We start from the raw sequence: 23253 nt of genomic DNA, 5'->3' as shown, positions 1-23253 counted from the left end.
ACATGGTACCGGCTCCTCCCAAGTTCCCAGTGGAGGTTGAAAAACCACTAGACATTTGTAAGACCCCTGCTCAGATGGCCTGTTCATTACCGAACAGCATAGCATATCAACACACCTAATCACCGGTGCTACGTTCCTGAGGCTTGGGAGCTTTCCCCAGTACCTCAGCTACTGCTGCACTGGTGGAGGGGAACCCCGACCACTTGGAGGGTTGGTTGGAACAACCTAGAAAGGCAGGTGTGGCAGCACGAGTCCGGGAAGAGGCAACCTCCATCCCAGGTGTCCCCTGTCGCTATCCTTCCAACCAAAACGCCCAACCACCAGGGTGAAAAGAAATGGAGACAAGTTAATTATACAGAATAGAAATGCAAGGGTTTTCTAGAAAAATCTGCCCATAGGAAGGGGGAGAAGGGTGCAAATTGGCTCTTACAGGTCTTTGGAACTGGCTCTGAACTGTTGGTTACAGTGGCTGAGATGCGTGTCCTGGCCAGACTGGCCAAAGTCCTCAAAATTCATAACTTGAACCAAAAAAACAACCCAAGGTATTGAGGGCCTATTTTATTACAGACACCCTGGAGGAGCCTCTGGACTTGTCACCACAGCGACAGTACTCCCAAATGCGTCGAGCCACCAGGGCAGGAGATGCAGACAAAAACAGGAATAGACTCTCAGGAAGAGACCTCCCCCACAAGCCTCCGGAGTCCACAGAGATGAGAGGAAGAAGCTGCCTCACCGGATGTGTGTTTCTATGGCTTGGCACCAGGCCCGTCCGTCCATCACAGTTATTACAGCTCGGGTTCCCTGCGCGTAGACAAGCCTAGATGAAGCATGCCTCCGCTTATATAAAATTGGGATGGGCTAATGGGCATGCTTCCACGGACCCCCTTGGCTACTTCCAACCCAGAGGGTGCCCTCGGGGCCAGAATCTAAGGAGTTCTTCTTAAAGCACCCCCACCCAATTATAAGGCCATACTGTTACAATTCACAGCAATGCTAGATATGGCAAAATAGGCATTAGACCACATTAATGCTATAGCTAGACATGAAAAAGATAATTTTCCTGAAGCCCAAATCTTGTTTGCCAGTAAAGGCAAATGGCCCCTCTCCCCCCTTCAGCCAGGAACCCAACAGAGGGCCCCCGGAGATACTAGGGCTTCCAGGCCCCTTCTCAAGTCCCCATGGAGGAGTGGCACCTCAACTCAGCTCACTCTCTCATTAGATGACCAAAGGTCCCTCTGTGTGAGTGGTTCTGGAGATCACGGGCCCCTAATCCAGGACAGCTCAAATACAAGCCGGAAGCCTTTGCTCAGGCACTGTGGGCTCTTCAAGAGACCACCGGCCCACCTTGAAGGCAAATGTCATTACCGCTTGGAATGTCCCAGCCCTGGCACCAGGATCTGGGCTCCCAAACTCTGACCTCTGAGAGTAGAAGCTGCCAAGGCCTCTGCCCTAGGGACCCAGCAACTCCCCAGAGCTTGTCTCTCTTCTGGAAGGGACAATTACCCATACAGTTCCCTAATTATCCACTAGGACACACAAAATAGACAATCCTCCTATTCAAGTCTTCTGACAGTCTTAAATATTTTTTATACAATAGGCAGAAATCACAGCTTATTTTGAGAGTGCTAGAATTGCCAGACATCTTACCAGGCTCAACAAAGGCTGTTCCCGAGTTAGTGGCCTACGAAGCTGATATATTGATCCTGCCCCCATCTGACCAGCAAAAGGCTCTCCCTGTATGCCCCTGTGGCTTGCCTGACCTCTGTCCATGGTGCTCAACTGCTCTCATGCAGGACATTTTGCAGTACATTATGTGATGCTTGGCAGGAGCCCCCAGTGCCTTTTATAATCCTCCGTATCTGCCCAGGAACCAACACCACATGGATGCTTATGATCTACACCCTGTCCCAAGGAGAACCACCCCTGTGGCCTTGGGCCTCAATGCCCAACCATCCAGGAGGGACTTCCAACTTACTTTAGCTTCCCTGATTAAGCAGTTAGTGTCCACTGTGGGTCCAATGCCCTGGGGCTGTCATAGATACATGGCTCTCCATATGTGCACTTCTTCCCTCAACCTCCAATGCATTTGCCTCCGCGCCAGCCCCCATGAGTCCTGTCTATTCCTACCAGTGTACTTCAGTCTCTCTGGAGCCACCCTTACACATTGCTGAACAGGACCCCCCAATCCGTATCTCTGCCCCCTCACGTGAAAAGCATACAGTATTCAACTCCATTATATTGGGCACAGGTCTGCTGTTATCCCTCACTGGGACTGGGCTAGCTGCCACCCCACTAGGCACACGACAACAAATTATTAAGATAAACAGCAACCTGTCAGCCACCCTGCCAAACACACTGGACTGTTACACCAAAGCCCAGCCCTGATGCAGCAGACAGTTTTGGATAACCGTTTAGTTTTAGATTATCTACTGGCCAGGGAAGAAGCTATATGTGCTGTAAAGGGCCCATCTGCTGCATGAATATTAATAATTCTGGAAACATTCAGACACATTTACAAAAGATAGCCCAACAGGTATATGTATTCCATCATCTTACCCAAGTTTTTAAACAAATACCTACCTTAACCTTATCCAAGGGCTTTGGTTTATTTTCTTGGCTGGACCTCAACAAATGGAGAGGGTCATTACAAACAGCATTTCCAATTGTTGTCTATAGATATTGCTGACTGGCATTTTTGCTTTGCTTAAGTGCTTCATGTGCTGGGTGATCAAAACCCTGCCAGTGGCTTATAATACCTCCACCGTTCAGATAGTGCCTATGATTATCCCTAAAGATTAATGCCTGGGCATCACGGGGTCAGTTGTGATGAGAAAAACAACTATTGTTCTTCTACAAAAACAACTTTGTTTTTCTGAGTTGCTGCCTAGGCATTTCACACTATGATAACCCTGCTCACACCCAGAGTCTGTCACTTAGATAAGGACTTGAGTCTAGGATTTCCGCCATAAATTTCTTTTTTGCTTTTGCCAGGGCATCTTTTAAAATAATCACTTAGAGTTAAGCCCACCAAAAACTTAAGTGACCTCTGTCCCATCCTATAAGTGATAGGTGCTGGCTACCTTTCTCTATCTCCTGCTCATTCAACCTGGAACAGAAGACTGCCCTTCCCCCAGCTCACTGAGCCCCCCTGCTTCTGGGATCTGTAATTAAACCCTATGACTCTGTTTCCTGTGAGTGGGTGTACTGAAACTGTAACTCCAGTCAAAATGACTGCCTGAATTTCATTTCCCCAAAAGTGGGAGCTCAGATGCTGAGGGACTACCTGCCTACCCCATGTGAATGGCTTGTGTTAACCTCATCCAGCGGGTCACAATCTGCATATTCCTTTTTTTTTTTAATGTTTACTTATTTATTTGAGAGAGAGAGAGAGAGAGAGAGAGAGAGAGAGAGAGAGAGAATTCCAAGCAAGCTCCATGCTGTCAGCACAGAGCCCGATATGGGGCTCAATCCCACGAACCCTGAGATCATGATCTCAGCTGAGATCAAGAGTTGGATGCTTAAATGACTGAGCCACTCAGGCGCCCCTAATCTGCATATTCTTAATTCAATACACCAGCTCACTTCTCAACACAAGATGTTAGGGGAAAGATGCCATGCACAGAAAGTGAAGGGAAAAGGGAACATTACAGAGAATGGCCAGGAAGAGGCACGAAGCAGAAGAACTACTGGTGACATGGTTTCCAAACGATCCTCAGTAGAAAAACATCTCTCAGGGAGGATTTGGGGTCCTCCCACCACTGCACCCACTGAAGTGACTGTCACCTCCTTTACATACTGGATGTCCCCTTCAGGTTTCACTCAAAGAAGCATTCCAGTGCTTTAAAACCAGAAGAGGATAAAACTTTCTCTACATGTAAAAAAGTAAGCAATCAGCCAGACTAGCCCTCCTTTATTTCACTTGTTGAGATGCCAAGGCCAACTGAAGAAAAAGGACCCGCTGCACTCCACAGAGAACCCCCAATCTTCACTCAGCACCTGTGCTAACCTGAGCTTTTCCAGTGAGAACGTATGCTCTCTCCCCAATTAGAAATTAAAAAGTCAGGGCGCCTGGGTGGCTCAGTCGGTTAAGTGGTTTAGCGTCCAACTCTTGATTTCGACTGAGGTCATGATCTCGCAGTTCATGGGATCGAGCCCCATGTTGGGCTCTGCATTGGCAGCATGGGGCCTACTTGGGATTCTCTCTCTCTCCCTCTCCTCTGCCCCACCCCTACACACGCTTTCTCTCCCTGTCTCTCAAAACAAATAAATAAACATTTTTTAAAAAATAAAAAAGAAATTAAAAAGTCAAAAATATAGTCTCTGAAATCAATTTATCCAGCAGTGCCACCAATCAGCACACAAGTGTAAATAACATAATCTATCAAATCTTGATTTTCACTATTTGGAAGGTGGAACTGGATGGAGTTAAAAGGAAGGAGCAGAACTCGGTGCCTGAATAGAATCGGGGCTGCCAGTCCATGAGAGGGTCAGGTCAAGTGGAAGAACAAAAGTCAGTTGTAAGCTACCCATCAGTCCTGTCAACAAAGCCTGATGCCAAACTACTTCTATTATGTGTTGAGAAAAACTTAGTTGCATCATTGGTTATATATGGTATTTACTATAATTTTCTAATGCTGAATTAGCAAGACATGTGATAATGCCACCCAGTTTGGAAACCTAAATGGGCCTGGGGTCCATTAGGTGTGTGCAGGCCCAAACCACATGCTCATGGTAGTGTGGACTACAACATATCACATGACTTAGGATATTACTTTTTCTATTAAAACATAATTCTTAAAATAATAGTCAATGCATATGAATTACCTATATTTACATTTTCTTACATTTCAAGTAAAATGTAAGGCATATTATCTCTAGCCAGAGAGTTGCTTTCTCTAAAAATCCACAGCTTCCTGTGACTGAGTTCAGGGCCTATATCTATTTTTTGGTATCTAAAGCCTAATTCTGGATACTCTGATTTTTATCACCACTTTGCCCTCAGGGTTTCAAATGTGCACAACCCAAAGATCTGATTGACAGTGTTGAGAAAGACATGAATTTCCCAAAGAAATATCCCATCGGGTGAATTCCTCTCCAAAGTCAAAAAATGGATTGTTATGTTAAGATACACATTCTCTCCCACTCCCCCTGAGCTGCTGCCTGAGCACACACAGCTCAAGGCTAAACAGCTACATCAGGCATCACACCCCCCTAGTCACCCACTGCCTCCTTTGAGGCCAACACTAGAAACTGCCTATTCCCAATAGGGAACTACTTAGGCTTCTCAACTTCTGGAATTTTATGCCTACTTACACACACGATTTCTTACTCAACTACTCCTGAAGTGACCAAATCTAAGTATTCTAAACATAGAGAGGTTTTTAGCCACACATCACCAATGCGAAGGGCAATGCCTGGACACTGGATGGATGGATGGATGGATGGATGGATGGATGGATGAATGGGTAGGAATGGCAAAGCTGGCCATGTCCAATCTTGTCTCACCTCTCTTTCTGCTTCCTTCCTACTTTATTTCCACCCCTTGGCTCTACCAGGTACTAAAATATGCCTGTAAACCATTTGTGCAACAGGTGTCCCACACGTAAATGACCCAAAAAAACAGCCTCCATACAGCCCAAGTTCTCATCTCCTAATCCTGGTCACAACACACAGCTCTTAACACCCAATTTCTTCCCTTGCTTATAGTTTTCTCTCACTTTACTCTGAATGACTACCTGAACCTCCAGTTAACAGTCTTTGCTTTTTGTCCTCACCTTTCCCTCATAAACCACCCAATGAACCTTTGGTCCCCCCTTGAAAGCCCTGCAGCCTTTATCACGTCTTCCACACTGTTTTCTTAGTCCCCAGCTATTGATAAACTGACCATCTCCTTTAGTGTCATAATCCACAACTATTATTGTATTTCCTCAACTCTGAGATATGCACTGACTTATGTTTTCGCATCCTGACAGAGGGACACACCCTACAATGTGTGCATTTAATGTACTGCTTCTTTCTTGTTCCCAAAAAGCTGTTATGAAATTTATAATGTATCTTGTCAAGAAAATATGGTATATCATATACTCCTCCCGTGATTTCAAATGTTTCCTGGAACCATTTCATTGCCAAGAAGCTTCCATATACTGTACTTCAGTGTCTTCCCTAGAATACCACCCTACTCCTCATCTTAAATGAAAAAGTGTTCTCCCTTTCAAACTGTGCCAAATGCTTGCTTTCCTAGGTCTACAGTCTTGGAGCCAGGGATAAAAGAAAGTATTCTACAGACTTACAGCTACACTCTACAAACACACACACACACACACACACACACACACACACACACACACACACTTCCTTCTTTCATGAATTCACCTCCTTTGAAGTTTGTGATTTTTAATTGTACCACCTTCAAATATCCAGCCTTGTTTACTGACCAGGAAGTACTCTCCCCTCCCCTGTATATCTTTCTTTCTTTCTTTCTTTCTTTCTTTCTTTCTTTCTTTTTTATTTATTTAGTACATCATCCTTATAAACTCTGATCTGTATTCATACCTTAAGCATCACCATTACCTAGGAGGACTGGCAGTGTCAGAATTGAAAGCCAGTCAGCTCTGGCTTAAATTTCTCTCTGCTATATCCTCATTTGCCCGGTCTATCTGGTCTTCTAATAAGCAGCTCAGTAATTTTGGTCATGTGGCTAAGAATCACGAGGCATAGCTGTTTAGAATGAAGGTTACTGGACCCATTCTCAAAGCTCCTATGTCAGTAGACACCCCTGAATTATGTTTGTGGCCACACAGCTGGACATGAACACATTTCAGTTGCGGGAACTGCCCACCACTGAGTCCCGCCTTCCTGGCCAACCTCTCATATGTATATGGCCTCCCACTTTATCAGGAACACTGAATAGGCATGAACCCCCTTAACTTTCTCCACCTCATCTCCCAATGAACTATATACACTCTTGCCTCAGGGGAGAAGAGGTTCTTGCTTTCCAAGGCTAATTCCTTGACTTGAACCTACTTCTGTTTCCTGTAAACTTCTCCAGAATCTGGCTCCATGGATACTTCCCTTCTGCTTCCTTATATTTACCATCTCGAGAGTCTCTCTGGAATTCCCCAAAACTTGCTCAGGTCCGTATCTTCCTAAAGAGTTCTTCCCTTGCCCCCACCTCCTCCAGATACCTTCCTCCATTCTACTTCCCTTTCCCACCACACTTTTTTTTTAACCAACAAGTTTTTATATCCCTCTGAGTCACTTCTCCGGACAGTGTCTTTTGCACCCTACCCTACCCCTCTACTGAGACTGCATTTGGTGTCGCCTCTGTTTTCTCTATGCCACACTCAATGGCTTGTCACAGGTCTTCATTCCATCTGCTTTGAGGTATGTCACAAGACAGAACATTCTCTCCTCAAAACTGTGTCCTCATTAGCCTCTGGGACACTGCTCCCTGACTCCTTCATGTCCCTGACAGTTCTCTCTTCTGCTACTGACTACCCGTTGCCCCCACAAGTGCCAGTATTCTCCAGGGACCCACCCTTAGCATTCCCGTCTCACTTCCTCTGTTTCTAGCCCAGATCTCTTTGATGAAATTCAGACCCCAAATTAACTCTCCTGAGCTTTAAACAAGGCCCAAGCCTAACTTCCTCATTAACTTCCTTATTCTCCAAATGTGATGTTTATCCTCCATTACTTGTTTCAGTTAGCAATCACCAAGCCAGAAACTTGCTCATTAACCCTGATCCCTTGGTTGGCCACCACATCTAGCCGATGGCACCCCTAGAGCTTCTTTTTGGTGCCTTGTCCTCTCTCCAATGCCACAGCCTCGGCATATGCTCTTGTCATTCCTCTTGGCCCAGGCAGAAAGCTCCTTGCTGGTCTTCCAGGTTCTAGTATTTTCCCATTTTCATCCATTTTTCCACTTCTCATCAGAATAATCTTTCTGAATACCATCTTAGTCACACTATTCATCTGCTTAAAGCAGTGGTCTTTGTTCATTTTGTTTTATCCTTTTTTGCCCCAGACCCTTTGAAAACTGCACACTCATCCTAGAGATAGGCACACAGGCCACAAATCAACCCTTTGCATATATGTTCAAGGGCCCTGCTCCCTCTGAGGCCTATCTCATGGATGCCCAGGGACTCCTGGAACCCACATGGCCCTCAAGGCCCCTCCCCTCCCCGTCCAGCCTCACTTCCCACCCTGGTCACAGCAGACCACCCTCCATTCTCACAGAACCCTTCAGGCTCTGACACTGTTACCTCAGCTACTAGTGAACTATCTTGCAAGAGCCAATTACAATGTCCCCTCTCACTGACATCTCCCTTTTCCTTTTCGAATGAACCATAGGTTCCCTTTCATCACATAACAACCCATTCATAGTGACGACGCTGCCTTTCTGTGAGCGTGTTACCTGCTCTGGCTGTTAGACACAGGGCCATTCAGCTTCGTGTCTCCTCTGCCTGCCCCTGTGAACAACCCAAGGCCACTACATGTGCAGCCATGGTTTACTCGAAAATGGTCCCCATCTCTTTTTACAGTACACATGTGCATGATGGTTTGTCATAGTACATATTCTTTGGGCTTCTCTGAAGTGTACTTGTCTTGTCCCTTTCTCCTGATTTTCATTTGAGTTATTGAAATTCATCTCAAAAAGTCCTTATAGCTTTTGTTATATTCCTAAGTCTAGCAACTATAGCAATTACCAAGGTTAAACCATAAAGGAAATATTCCACAAACAGTAAGGACAAAATATATGAAAGTTACTGGAAATGTATTCTGTTCAAAGAATTAAGAGATAGGAAAACTCCAGGCAAGTCTACCTTCATTTTAATGCAAAGTACACAAATGACATTTTCCCCACTCTGCTTCACTCACAAAAATCAAACCATCCAGGCTAAGCGCTTGTTATTTTTTAGGTCTGGAAAAAGTGAAATTTCTACTTTACTTTGTTAGCTAGGAGAGTCTCACATAAATTTAAGAAAGCTGAAAATGGATTAGCCCTCTGGAGGATCTATAAATACTAACAGTGACAAAGAAGTCACTCATATTGTATAAATAACACACATTAAAACAGATTTTACAGGGGCGCCTAGGTGGCTCAGTTGGTTAAGCGTCTGACTTTGGCTCAGGTCATGATCTCATGATCTTTGAGTTCAAGGCCTGCATCGGGCTCTGTGCTGACAGTTCAGAGCCTGGAGCCTGCTTCAGATCCTGTGTCTGCCCCTCCCCCACTCATGCTCTGTCTCTCTCTGTCTCAGAAATAAACAAACATTAAAAAAAATTTATAAAATAGATTTTACGGTATAATTGACTGAATGTAAAATATTGCTGAAATCCATGAAATCCATTTTATCTAAATTCCAACTGGAAAAGCCACAAGTTTATCTCTATGGTAATCCAGTGCTGGCAGTCCCATTGCTCCACTAGAGAAAAATAAAAAAGAAGCTACAGCTAGATAATCAAACACACCAATGTTAAGCCTCAACTTCACTTTTGGTGAAAATTACAGGAAAATTAAGTATCATTCATACTTGGACAGTTTTCATCAAAGTAGATCTTCTCCCTACACGGACTTCGTTTAACTATTATTTAGGGAGATACTGCATTCAATTATTTTGTGCGATATTATAAAAAGATCTTGCACTTAGGTATTTTGGTATGCCATTCTCTATTTTCAATGGGAAATAATCCTGTGAACTTAAAAAAAAAATAGGGATACATAGCTAAGTACAAAACCCCTTAACTCCACCCATTTCTCCCAGGTTTCTCATTCCCTTGATCATCACAATGTGTAGCTCCATCAAAGCAGTGAGGAAGAAAGAGAATATCAAACTAATGTCTATCAAGCTTAAAGCACTGCACTTCTTTTTATCCTTGCAACACTGTGAAGTTGATACAATACTCCCTAGTTTACAGATAGGTGAAGTGAGGCTCTATTTTGCAGAGGTCACATGACTCAGTGAAGGGGCTCTCCTGGATGGCTCAAGTAAGGCCCTCTTGGAAGAAGCCTCATTATATTGGCTGTTCCCACGGCCCCGTTCTAAGTAGTTATTTGTACATGACCAATCTTCTAACTACGACATGGGGGTGGTGCTGGACCCAAAGCCAGCAGCCCATGAGGAGGCCTTCTGTGAAAAGGTGGCTCGCCCAACCAGTGTGATCCTCTCTTGTGAAGAAGACTCTGACGGAAGCAGTGATAAGGAGCAGTAGCAGCAGGACATTCAGTGACAGGGCAGTGAGTGCGCAGCAGGCCTGACAGAGTCTCTCCAGCACCACGACAGGGACATTTACAAGTTCTGGGCTGGAGGAGAGCAGTGCTAGCAGGAAGGCCTGGCAGGCAGATGCTTTTAAACAGAGTTTAATTAGTACCCATAAAGCAGTAATTAAGAAAATGGCAACTAAACCGAGAACAGAAAGATTTCCTAAGACTGTAAACCCTTGAATATGCAAATTATGAAAATGAAATTATTGTAATCAATATTTCAACAGAACATTACTTAGTGGTTTCAGTACTGCACAGACAAAAACATTCATTTTTAGAAAACCAGGGCTGCAATAACAAAGTAATGACAAATACACGGCCACAAAAATCATAGCTTCATTCTCTATTATAAGACAGCAAAGAGACAGGAAGATTCGAGTCAAGTGAGAATCTTTTTTAAAATACCCATGCCCCCTGTCAGATTAATAAAATCACTTAGAGGTTGGGACCAAGAATCACAAAAGTTCCTCAGGCCTGATATAGCCTACTCTAGGCTGGTGGCTAGAGTAGGACGTACTCTAGATTGGTGGCTCTCAAAGTGTGGCCCAAGGATCACCAGCACCCAGGAACCTGTTAGGAATGAAAATTCTCAGACCCCACTCAAGATGTATGGAGTCTGAAACTCCGAATGTGGAGCACAGCAACTTGAATTTTAAGACTACCCAGCTGATTCTGATGCACCCCCGAATTTGAGACCCATGGCCTTAGATGACATTGAAAGGAGACTCTTGATTGTAAATATATAATTTCGATAATTTACCAACGATAAACTTTCAGTTTATAAATATGATAGGCAAAGGCCAATTTCTTCAAGAAAGAATACTTATGTAAAGACATAAAAAACACATTTTGATACTGAGTGCTTTAGAACCCAAGGATAAATAAGCAATTCAAAAGGATATTTATTTAATTTTTTAATTACATAAAAATCAACATATAAGCTTATCTGTACAGAGCATGCTTAAAATTGGGGGAGGGGAAACATACAAAGAAAAAAATGCCAAAATGATAGCCCTGCAGCTTCTGAGTGATTATAGTGGGCTTTTTAATGATCATGTACTGTTTTCATAATTTTGAAAAAATATGTATTTTTAAAAATACATACTTTTAAAATACACCATCTTTGTTGCTATCTCATACACAAAAGTTAAGTACAAAATGGTAAAACTATCAGAAGGAAATAAAAGAGTATTTGTACGGCCTTGGAGTAATATAGAAAGCTTTCTTGAGACAGAAAAAGCAAAAACTTTAACACGATTGATACACTTGAAAATATCGTAACTTTAAACTTCTATAAAACAGAAGATTCCATCAACAAAATGAAAAGACAAGCCAAGGACTGTGAAAAGCTGTTATACAATACATACAGCAGACAATAGGTCACTGTTGGAATATATGTAAAGAACTTCCATTAATCAGGACAAAAGCCCAATTAACCAATATGGAATCAATAAAGCACACAACTGAGTGAGTCACAGGAGAGAAAATTCAAAACCACTCACTAACCCATCAAAAGTTACTCAAACCTATTACTAATGAGAAAAGTGAAAATCCAAACAATGAGATGTCATTTTTTATCTAACAAATTAGAAAACATATTTTTATCACATTAGCAAAAATTTAAAAGTCTATCAATATCAAAATAGTTACATTCATGCTTTGATGTTGAGGATATAAACTGGTACAGCTCCAGGGCACCTGGGTGGTTCAGTTGGTTAAGCGTCAGACTCTTGGTTTCGACTCAGGTCATGATCTCACAGTAAGTGGGATTGAGCCCCACAATGGGCTCTGTGCTGACAGCACAGGGCCTGCTTGGCATTCTCTCTCCCCCCCTCTCTCTGCCCTTCTCTGCTCACGTGCTCTCTGTCTCTCTCTCTCAAAAATAAATAAGCCCTTGAAAAAAATGAAAATAAAAATAAAAATAAACTGGTACAGCTCCTTTGGTGCAAAACCAAGCCAGCCTATGTAGCAACTCCAGTTCTAGGGATGAACCCTCAAGCATATATGTACCACATGCAGAGAAATCTGTACCGTGCTGCTCCCAATAACACTACTTTGTGATAGCAAAAAAGTGGAAACCATGTAAATTTCCATCAGCAGGGAAAAAGGTAAATGAAATGGAGTACCCTTATTCAAACATGTACAATACAGTAATTAAGGAAAATAAGTAGATCTATATGTATCAATGTGGATAGTTCTAAAAAAATTAAGGAAGGGCGCCTGGGTGGCTCAGTCCGACTTCAGCTCAGGTCATGATCTCACGGTTGGTGAGTTTGAGCTCTGAATCGGGCTCTGTGCTGACAGCTCAGAGCCTGAAGCCTACTTCCAATTCTGTCTCCCTCTCTCTCTGCCCCTCCCCCACTCATGCTGGCACTCTCTCTCTCTCTCTCTCAAAAATAAATATTTTAAAAAAATTTTTTTAATTAAGCAAGCAAATTCTAGAAATAATTGTAATCTTAAGACAATTTATATAAATTCTTAACACCTTTGAGACATTATAACTGTCTACCTATTTCTGTAAAAAAATTTTTTTAAATAACCTGTAAGAACACATATCAAACTCACAATAGAGGTTGCTTCTGGGTAAGCGATAAGCTTTTTCTTCAACTTTTCAATCTCCCTCCCACCCCAAAAAAATGCTTTGTCCAAAAAAGAAATATCAAGTAACATGCTACATAACATGAACATTAGCACCCACAGTTAATGATCTGAGCATGATGTGCTCAAACCATATGATTTGTATTATTTTATTATAACATAAGCAAACAGTTAAGTCAAAATTAGATGACACTTACGCATATAAGGCAGTTTTTCTGGGCAGGGGAGATATGGTGAATATGTGAAGTTTTCCGGAAGATATGTTGTTGTTTGAACAAGATAATCACTTGAATTATTGCCTTCAGGATAATCTTGGAGAGAGAGAAAAAAGTTACAACCAAAAAACTGCCTTTTGCTTTGCTCCTAGTATGAAATATGTCACTACCACTGTGAGAAGGCCTACAGTATGCAATCTACAGAAGTACTTAAAAGCAATTATCTACAAAGAACTAGAGAAAAGCAAACGCAGCTGCCGTGGCTACTCTCCCATTCACCCTTCACTGCTGCTAGAAAAGACCTCGCAGCATGATTTCCCAAGGGAACTGGGGAAAAGTCTAGAGAGCAGCCTGGCCAGATCTGTGCATACATACAGAGCAGGCTTATCTGTAACCATAGGAGAACACCTGCTCCCATCCCTCCCCTGGCTGAGCAAGATCAAAAGGGAATGTGAAAGTATACCAGGGAATCCTCTCCACCGTCAAACGGCCAAGGGTATCCTGGACAACCACACCGTCACAGCACAGTGCTTCTAGTAACCACGGAGCAGAGGGGTGGGAGTAATGTTTTCTCACCACCCCACACTTAAGAAACTGAGATTTACCACTCAAGTTACTTCTGTAATACGGTCCATTTTAAATCTTTTTTTTTTTAATTTTTTTTTAACGTTTATTTATTTTTGAGACAGAGAGAGACAGAGCATGAACGGGGGAGGGGCAGAGAGAGAGGGAGACACAGAATCGGAAGCAGGCTCCAGGCTCTGAGCCATCAGCCCAGAGCCTGACGTGGGGCTCAAACTCACGAACCGCGAGATTGTGAACTGAGCTGAAGTCGGATGCTTAACCGACTGAGCCACCCAGGCGCCCCCCCATTTTAAATCTTTAAATTACTCATTCCCAATAGCAGGTTGCAGTCCCTGGGGAGCTGTGAAGCTCTATCTCATGTTAGGTCCATTATTTTTAGATACTGCAAGTTATACAGCATACAGGGCACTAGTTAGGGTGCCAAAGTCAAATGGGAAGTTCAAATCCTTGCTCCAAAATGCCCTAGCTTTGTGGCACAGGGCAAGACAATGTAGTTTCCCACCTGTGCCTACCTCATGTAGCCATTTTCAGGTTTCAGTTAGAGAAATGCTCAGAACAATCTGGAGCCCATATATATATTCACTGACTAGAGCTATGAGTGACTGGTTCAGAGATGTGCATGTGACTTAACCTGGGACAGTTAGAACCTTAGGAATTTTGAACTTGGAACCAAAGAGATCATGTTTCGGCCCTTTCTGTAACAAGGTTCTGAGATTCAGGCCTGAGAACCATGACCTCTATGTAAAATGAGGCCAGTCTAAGAGAATGAGACCAACACGCAGTAAGAGACAAGACTCGGAAACAGCTGATCAAACTACTGTCTGTCTCCTAGGTCATACACCGTGTCCCCACAGGAAATGAAGCTCTAGCAGACACTTTAGGAAAATGCAAAGACATTCTCTCAATCTCCAGTAATCTGCTCTGTTGAAAGAGTTATTCCTATCTGAACTGGTCTGCATGAAAAGAGAGAAGAAAGAGGAGAAGAGGCATGTGACTGCAAAAAGAGGCCTGTCTGTCAGTGACCAGCAAGCAAAAGGTGAAAGGTAAAAATCACATACCTCACTAAACTGGAAAAGCTAAACCCTCTTACTGTGGAAAAATGGTAGAATCCTGGCAATTGAATATGAATTATATTAGAATAATCAAATACCAAACACCTGCATACTTTTTGCCTAACAGATATTCACTCATCATCAAAATGAATTTGACAAGGGATGCAGCCCGGGCTCTAGGATGGCACTTCTGAGCAAAGAGACTCTCCCCACCCCCAGGCACACCTGCTGGACGGGACCCTGCAGAGGCTGCAAGAGGAGGTATAAGGGGATCTGGTACCAAGGAGAAGACAGAAGCTGGAGGAGAAGGTCCAATTCTAAAGGACTACATGGAAATCCCAGTTATGAATTTGGCAGGGCACGGGGAAGGTTTTAAGGGAAGTGCATTTACTGCCAGGAAACCCCACGATAAGATGTACAACTGCTAAGGCCTATTCCACCAGGAAGCTGGAAAGCCCCAGCGACAGAATCCTCCCAATGCCCCTCTCCAGAGGAGCCCTGGAAAGCACTCAACAAAGAAAATCCTCCAACCCAAAGGGGAGGGGGCATTTACTGGACATTAATTGTTTTGTAAGCCCAGGGACACACCAAGAGCATGGAGACCCCTGTAGCAGTCCACACCCTACATGTCCCCCATATATATCTGAATGATTTAAGATACTGAACATAAAACAAGTGTTAAGTCCATTAAAGTTCTGATTCTTTCCTTAAGATGCTTTTTTTAATTTTTTTTTTAACGTTTTTATTTATTTTTGAGACAGAGAGAGACAGAGCATGAACGGGGGAGGGTCAGAGAGAGAGAGGGAGACACAGAATCGGAAACAGGCTCCAGGCTCTGAGCCGTCAGCACAGAGCCCGACGCGGGGCTTGAACTCACGAACCGCGAGATCATGACCTGAGCCGAAGTCGGACGCTTAACCGACTGAGCCACCCAGGCGCCCCTCCTTAAGATGCTTTTTAAAAAATATATCCAGATATAGATCAAATTTCAAGTTATATTCAAAAAACTTTTCTTCATTTATGGGGACTCGTACTACAGTAGGCATTTACTATACACTATGCATTTGTAGGAGCTAAAAACAGCAGATAAATAAGGTTGTCCCTGGCCTTTATGTGTTCAGAAGATTCATTTTCTTATAATCCTGAGGCAGATAAATATTAACTTTCTCAAAATTCCCAAGCAATTTCTTCATGTCATGTAGTTAACTTTAAATAAGAGTATTTTCTTATGGTGCATAATTTATTATTTCTTGTTATTAATGTCTGGCTCCTTCTTTTAGCCACATGCTATGATTCTATAAATCTACATCCAACTCACAGAAGTTATAAACTCTCTAGACATTTCTGTAAAACAAACTGTTAACGATAGCTCCCCCTGGGAAGCCTGGTGGCAACAGGAGGTCTGGAGGATTGTTTCACTTTTTATTTTAGTGCTAGAATGACTGAGTCTTTCGCAAAGTACACTTGCATCAGTTTTTAAAGAACCATTAAAAATAAAACAAACCTCAAAGACACACAGCAGGAATATATTCACTTCCTTTAAACACAAAGTTTTGGAGCTAAACATGTTATTCTTGTCCACATCATCACAAATGATCATAAGGGTCTCAACTCATTGCCAGACTTACAGAAAAGTCTCCACACCCCTTGAGTACTGCGTCCAGTGGGACTTATGTCATCCCAATGTATTATGTATAAATCCATCCACTCAACCCCTGCCACTAGTCTGAATATCTTTTTTGTGAAATCAAATTGCCTTTGATTTCCAGTATCTAATAAAGTATCTACAACATGGTAAAAAAAATTACTGTAAATGAACACCTCACAACTGATAATACAGCCAACAATTTAAGCTTTTGGAGACTATACTGTAATAAACCCACAAAATCATTATTCCCACAAAAGTGCTTAGGCCCATCAAGTAGAACCACTGCTTTCAAAATCAGGAGCAGTTTTAAAAGGTTATGCATGATAGATGCAGTTGAGACTGATCTACCACAACTGCTGTAAAATATAGACATTATTTCATCTAATGAATGGATGGATGAAAACACAATGAGTTCTGGGCCCCCAGCCTTCTTCCTCTCTTCTAGAGCCACACCTGAAGGAAAGAGAGACACAGAATGAAAACTGCTGGGCAGGTCCCCTCCTCAGCTCTCATAGGACCTTATGACTAATGGAAAAAGGACCCTCAAGGGCGTAGTTTTTCCCACAAACGGCAGCTTAAAACAGGTACAGAAACTCAGTGAGAGTTCTAGCCTGTTTACCACTGCCTTATGGTATGTTGCCTGTGGCGTCTCAGACCCTGCATCTATCAAACGAGGAAGTGTGCTGGGTTATTTCTAACAAACCTACCACTTCCAACGCTGCATGACAACTATCCTCTGAATCAGTAATTATTCACTGATTACATCTTGTTTTCTAAACTTGACTAACTCTGTAGCTATAAGGCAAAGCATCATTTGATCATAAGAGTGTGTAATTTCTTTACAAAAGTATTACATACAGTATGTATTTACATTTGGTGCTTCAGAAAGCCAGGTAAGAAGTTAAAAACCCTTTTCTGAAATCAAATGTGTGCTTAGAAATATCACAATCTATTTGCGATCAAGTGTTAAATTTTAAATGAGCCAGTACATGTTAATCGATTTTCCCCTAGAGTTCAGTTAGCTCTTTGTACACCTTATTGGCCATTATCTCCTTTTTGCAGATTATATCTGTGTCTGTGCAGAAATAAACTGCATTATATTGGTGCACCTGGATGGCTCAGCCAGTTAAGCATCTGACTCTTGATTTCCACTCAGGTCATAGTCTCAAGGTCATGGGATTGAGCCCTGGGTCAGACTCTGTGCTGAGCATGGAGCCTGTTTGGGATTCTCTCTCTCTCTGCCCCTCACCCACTCACACACACCCGTGCTTGCACGCGCACACACGCACACACTCTCTCTCTCTCCCAAAATGAATAAACTTAAAAGAAAAGAAATAACAGTATTATAAATAACCATGTATGCTTCCATCTCTCCCAAAAGCCTAGAGATCCTCATACAAAGGGAGGATATTGTTCTTAATGTTGTATCTCCAGTATTTAGTAAAGTACACTAACTATACCAATTGTTCAATATCAGTGAACATGGCAAAAGCCTCACAGTTGCCTACTCAAACTCCATTTTCTCTTTCTCCTTAGGTAACAGAACCCCAATTTCATTCAAAGCACCAGTGTACCCAGCTCAAAGACTGTAATTTATAGCCCGTTATAACAAAGTCCTGGCCAACGAGATTTAAACAAAGATACCATGTGAAACTTCTGGGAAGTCTCCTTAAAAGGGTCCCTCTGTTCTTCCCTCTTCCTTTCTTCCTTCTTACTGACCCAAGTACAAATATAAGGACCGGGGCCCTATAACAACCTCAGACTCAAAACTCTGTGACAGAACAGAAGATGGAAGGCGTGTGAGGACACTCTCCACCACAGCCACAGATAGCCAACTTCCAGACATAAGAATATAAAGCCTCATGTGCTTAAGCCACTGCAGCCGGGTCTTTCTTATGACCAATCCCGATCTGTAGCTGATACAATGACTGTCCCCAGAGAACAGTGTTACCACCAGTGAAGGAACCATGTGAAAAGTTTTCAAAGGTTGACAAAAGTAAGCCAACTCTTACCAAAGCTGGCATTAGTTGTTGGGTCACTACTGAAAATACAAGATGGAAGGGGCACCTGTGTGGCTCAATCGGTTGAGCGTCCAACTTCAGCCCGGGTCATGATCTCACAGTTTGTGAGTTCGAGCCCTGCGTCGGGCTCTGTGCTGACAGCTCAGAGCCTGGAGCCTGCTTCAGATTCTGTGTCTCCCTCTCTCTCTGCCCCTCCCCCACTCATACTCTAACTCTCTCTCTCTCTCTCAGAATAAGTAAACATTAAAAAAAATTTTTTTAAAAGAAAGAAAATATGAGATGGTAAAGGGGAAAAGAGGATTTCCCCATTTCTTTCTTGTCTTCCAGTTGTGGGGTCTTGACTCAGTAATAAATTCTCTTAATCAAGCTCAATGTTCTCACATAAAACTTATTCATGCCCCAGGAAAAGAACCTGATCATGCACAGAAGTCCAGCACTCCCTTATACGAATACAGTAACCTAAAGATGCTGAGTATTTCTGTTCAGTGGAGTGAACTTTTAGTGAACACTTTCACAATCAACTTATTCAACCAGAACAAGTCCTAAAGAAGCTTTTATAATGTTTAAACTGCTCCTAACATTGACCTACTACTCAGAAGACCAATTAAAGCAGAAGACCAGTTAACAAGATTTTTACTATACTATTAAAATTCCAAGTACAATGACAGTCTTTCTAAAAGAAATTCCTTTAAAGTTAAAAGGGAGATGGGGCGCCTGGGTGGCGCAGTTGGTTAAGCGTCCGACTTCAGCCAGGTCACGATCTCGCGTTCCGTGAGTTCGAGCCCCGCGTCAGGCTCTGGGCTGATGGCTCGGAGCCTGGAGCCTGTTTCCGATTCTGTGTCTCCCTCTCTCTCTGCCCCTCCCCCGTTCATGCTCTGTCTCTCTCTGTCCCAAAAATAAATAAAAATGTTGAAAAAAAAATTAAAAAAAAAAAAAGGGAGAAAACAAGAGTGTTTTGATTTGTGACATCATCAAACAAATCAGGCAAATGGCTAGAATGGATTTTGCAGAAGCACGTGTGAAATTAAATTAAGAATCAATATGATACAGTCTTGAATTTTTTAGAAGGGTAAAACTATTACCCACCTTAACAGACATTTTAAGAAGATCTATGGTTGGAAGATAGGGACTTCCTATTAATAGTGTGTGTGTGTGTGTGTGTGTGTGTGTGTGTGTGTGTGTGTATCTGCCTCTTGTTTACAATGGCACATTGGAGAACTACAGATATAAATTAAATCTTTTTTTTTTTAATGTTTATTTATTTTTGAGAGAGACAGAGACAGAATGCGAGTGGGTTGGGGCAGAGAGAGAAGGAGGCACAGAATCTGAAGCAGGCTCCAGGCTCTGAGCTATCAGCACAGAGCCCGACGCGGGGCTCAAACTCACAAGCTGTGAGATCATGGCCTGAGCTGAAGTCGGACGCTCAACCGACTGAGTCACCCAGGCGCTCCAAATCTTTAATTTTAACTGCTTAAAATGAGAATATAGAGGATGCAACAAGTGACAATGAATCATTAAAACCTTTAAGTAACCTCTAATAACACTTCAGGAGACACCGCAGAAACTCTGCCACATGGGGGCATGAGCATTCTTCCACAGTAGTTAAAGCTATTTACATCAAGTCTACCTTCATTAAAGCACTACTTGGGCATATTAAGTTTTAACCAAATGTGATTGTGATGGAGAGTCTACTTCCAGATAATATTTTTAAAGAAGAGCTAGCTACGGATTTCCAATCTTCAATAATTTCTCCTGAAGCCCCCTTAAAAAGCCATACAATTATTAAGAATCTTCTGCAATTAAAAACAGTAAGTATTTTCTAGACATAGTTGAAAAACATTTTAGGAGTCAGAATGGGCATAAAGAGAGACAGCAAAAGGACTAATATGGATAAACTACTCTCTCTGTGGTTAATTCCTCTTGACAATAGGTGAATTGGAAAAGCTTTTTGCATTTTATGTTTGCAAGAATTAAGTATCTTTGGACAAAACCCCCGTCCCCTCTGTGAGAACACTTTTACATATCCTAAAACATGGGACAGCCCTGGCTCACGCAGTACAAGAACCTCCCCACAGTCAGTAGGAGACACCTTCATCATTAACAGAGTTACTTAGAGACAAAACCAGAGGCTGCGAGACTTGGTTTACCTCTTTTCGCTACAAACATTAAGAAACAGAAGCAGAGCAGGAGGAAGCAGCTAGCCATCTCACCTGTACCGTTGAGTGTGGTGTTCTTGTTTGTGTACAGCCTGATCATATGTCCTATGGTTTTCACATTTTCTCTCAACATTATTCCTCGAGCTTGTACCATGAAGAGATACGTGTTGGCTACAAAAGAAAAAAGATGAAGTATCATGACTCAGTATGCTTTTGTTTTTAATTTAATGAAATAATAGAATGAGGAACTGTCCAACAAACCCCAACTGACTCAATCAGCATGTCCAAAGAGAAAACAGAAATATAAAATGATTACTTCCCATTATCAAAAACTTATAAAAACAGGGGTGCTTGGCTGGCTCAGTGGGGAGAGCATGGGATTCTTGATCTCAGGGTTTTAAGTTGGAGCCCCAAGTTAGGAATAGAGATTTCTTAAAAAATAAAAATAAAAAAAAAAAACACAACAAAAACATAAAACAACTGCTTTTTTAAAACAATAAAAATGAAAAAGTAGTGATGTCCATCAAATAGAATGAGACTAACTGAATATCATAATTCCTTTATTCATAAATTATTTTCTACCGTAAAATATACTTAGAAATTTCAAAAAAGGCATTTTACTACAAATATACAATCACATAATATACTTTCTCTAATTCTATATTAATTCCCTCAAATCAAAACTCCAACAAAGGCAAGCATTCCTTTATCTAATCATAAATATATCATAAATCACCACATCTAGTATGAATATGAATCTCACAATAGATCTTGCAAATTCTCAGTGTCTTTGGGGAAGGAGAGTTAGGGGGCAGAATGACCTAGAATCAATACCTATTTTGGTAATTTCTCTCTACTGAGTTAATTTCTTGGACCGTTTACACTCCCTTTGAATCACAAATCTACCTACCAGGATTGTAAAAGCAGACACAATCAAAATCAATGTGCATTTTCAAGTTGGTACATTTAATTCTTAGTGGTTAAGTGCTTCGAGCTAGGCCCCAAATTTCTTCCTTTGGGAGAAACTGGTAAATTGACCAAGATTACAAAAATCTCTGCCTTTAAGAGATGCCAGGCCTCTTCAGAGAGGCACAGAAGTAATCAAAAGATCCTTTCTTTGTCAGTCCTGATTCTACAAGCACAATGCAGGCATAACTTTGGACAGCTCACCGAATCTTGGCTTCCTCCCCTAAAAAAGGCAGTACTGCCCTGGCTGTTCTCTAAAGCCCCTTCTTCTCTAAATTCTCCAATCGTATGGCCAAAACATCATGAACTCCACACAGTCAAAGGGAGGAGGATCATTTTCATGGCAAAACCAAAAAACTGCAAGGTTCACCTAATGACTCCTAGGATTTTAAAATAATCTGACCCTGAACACTGTAGTGACACTCTCAAAAAATGAATGCCAAGTGAAAAAATCTTAAAGGCCAACTAATTTTCTGGGTCTTATTCTACTTCCTTGAGATGATACAAAGAGATGAGCAAAATGTAATGTTTACTACCTCCTTTCCCATTTTTTATGTAAATGTTAATTTGCTCGAAATACAAAGGAGCAAAGTAAATAAAACTAGTAGAGAACACAGTAAAATAACACTCTCCTCTTACCTTCAATCTGTAACAGAGACAGAAACAGAAATCCAAGCTTCACATAAGTTTTACCTCAATCATTTTAAGAGCATGTCTACATCCTCTCTAGAAAGCAGTCCTATAATTATATATATATATATATATAACTCATTTAGGCTTGAATTTATTACACCCGTGGGTTTACAAACACAAGTTTTTATTACATTTTTGCCCTTCAGTGGACTTTAAAAGAAAGAAGAAAAGAAAACAAAGTGCAAAATGAAAACAAAAGAATAGCCAACCAAAACAAATGTAGGAAAACAAAACTTCAACTGAATTGATACAGGGAAAAACCATCAAATAGAAAACTAATGCCAACTGGTTTTCAACACCCTGGATCATTTAAACTTGAACTTACATAGGAAATTTATTGTCCGTGATGTAAATACCTTGTAACACTTGTTCCATACCAAACTGGGGAAAAGACCTGTCATGAAGCAGCAGGACTGAGGCCCCTGTCAAAGTCTTAGTCTCCAGGAAACAGTACTGAGCCTAAGCAAGGATATGCTAGTAAGAATGTAGATGCACTAACATGTGTCCTAGAAATGGATTTTTTTTTTAACTGCATTGCTTTTACTTTTAACACACCAACTTATATACAGAAAATTGTCTAACATCTTGAAGCCAAGTCAGATTCAAGCAGCAAGGAAAACATCTGGTATAGAAAAGAAACATCAAAGTCAAATGATCCTAAAAACTTCAAAACATCAGGTAACAAAACTGCTAAGGAACATTAAAAAATAAAAAAAAAATTAAAAAAAAATGCCTGCCGGCAACTGTGACAAAGGTGAACCATTTACTGAAAGAATGCATTTACTACTCATTAGATGGATAGAGAAAAAAATTCAGGAAAGCAAGACACCAAGCCCTCCAAATGGAAAATCTATTAGTTTGTCTTAAATCATTTACAGCTAATTGAGTTACATTCCTTAGGTTAATGGTCCTCGTGGGTTTAATCCCCAAAGATCAAAATCCATTAGGGAATGGAGCTGTTTTGTTTAGAGTTGTCATTAATGGGAAGAATGCAAGGTGTCAAAGTATTGCAAGGCACACTAAACCAGCATGAGAATGGTTCCAACTACCTGATT

General features: G+C 41.7%; 1 protein-coding gene across 2 annotated transcripts in view; it reads right to left on the bottom strand.

Moving 5' to 3' along the window:
• Positions 1 to 23253, bottom strand: part of B4GALT6 (beta-1,4-galactosyltransferase 6) — a 68238-nt gene that overhangs the window by 24950 nt on the left and 20035 nt on the right. The window contains exons 2-3 of one of the 2 annotated variants that reach the window (XM_040479156.1): positions 20594 to 20710; positions 13060 to 13173 (exon numbers count right to left, since the gene is read on the bottom strand). In XM_040479156.1, the coding sequence (XP_040335090.1) occupies positions 13060 to 13173; positions 20594 to 20710 (231 nt within the window). Of the gene's footprint in view, positions 1 to 13059; positions 13174 to 20593; positions 20711 to 23253 lie in introns of those variants that run through there. The other variant, XM_040479158.1, reaches the window with a different exon arrangement.

The sequence above is a fragment of the Herpailurus yagouaroundi genome, unplaced genomic scaffold (assembly GCF_014898765.1).
Source record: "Herpailurus yagouaroundi ecotype Mexico unplaced genomic scaffold, PumYag 142, whole genome shotgun sequence".
Classification (NCBI taxonomy): Eukaryota; Metazoa; Chordata; class Mammalia; order Carnivora; family Felidae; genus Herpailurus; species Herpailurus yagouaroundi.
Note: the sequence above shows the minus strand (reverse complement) of the source record. Positions and strands in the feature narration are given on the sequence as shown.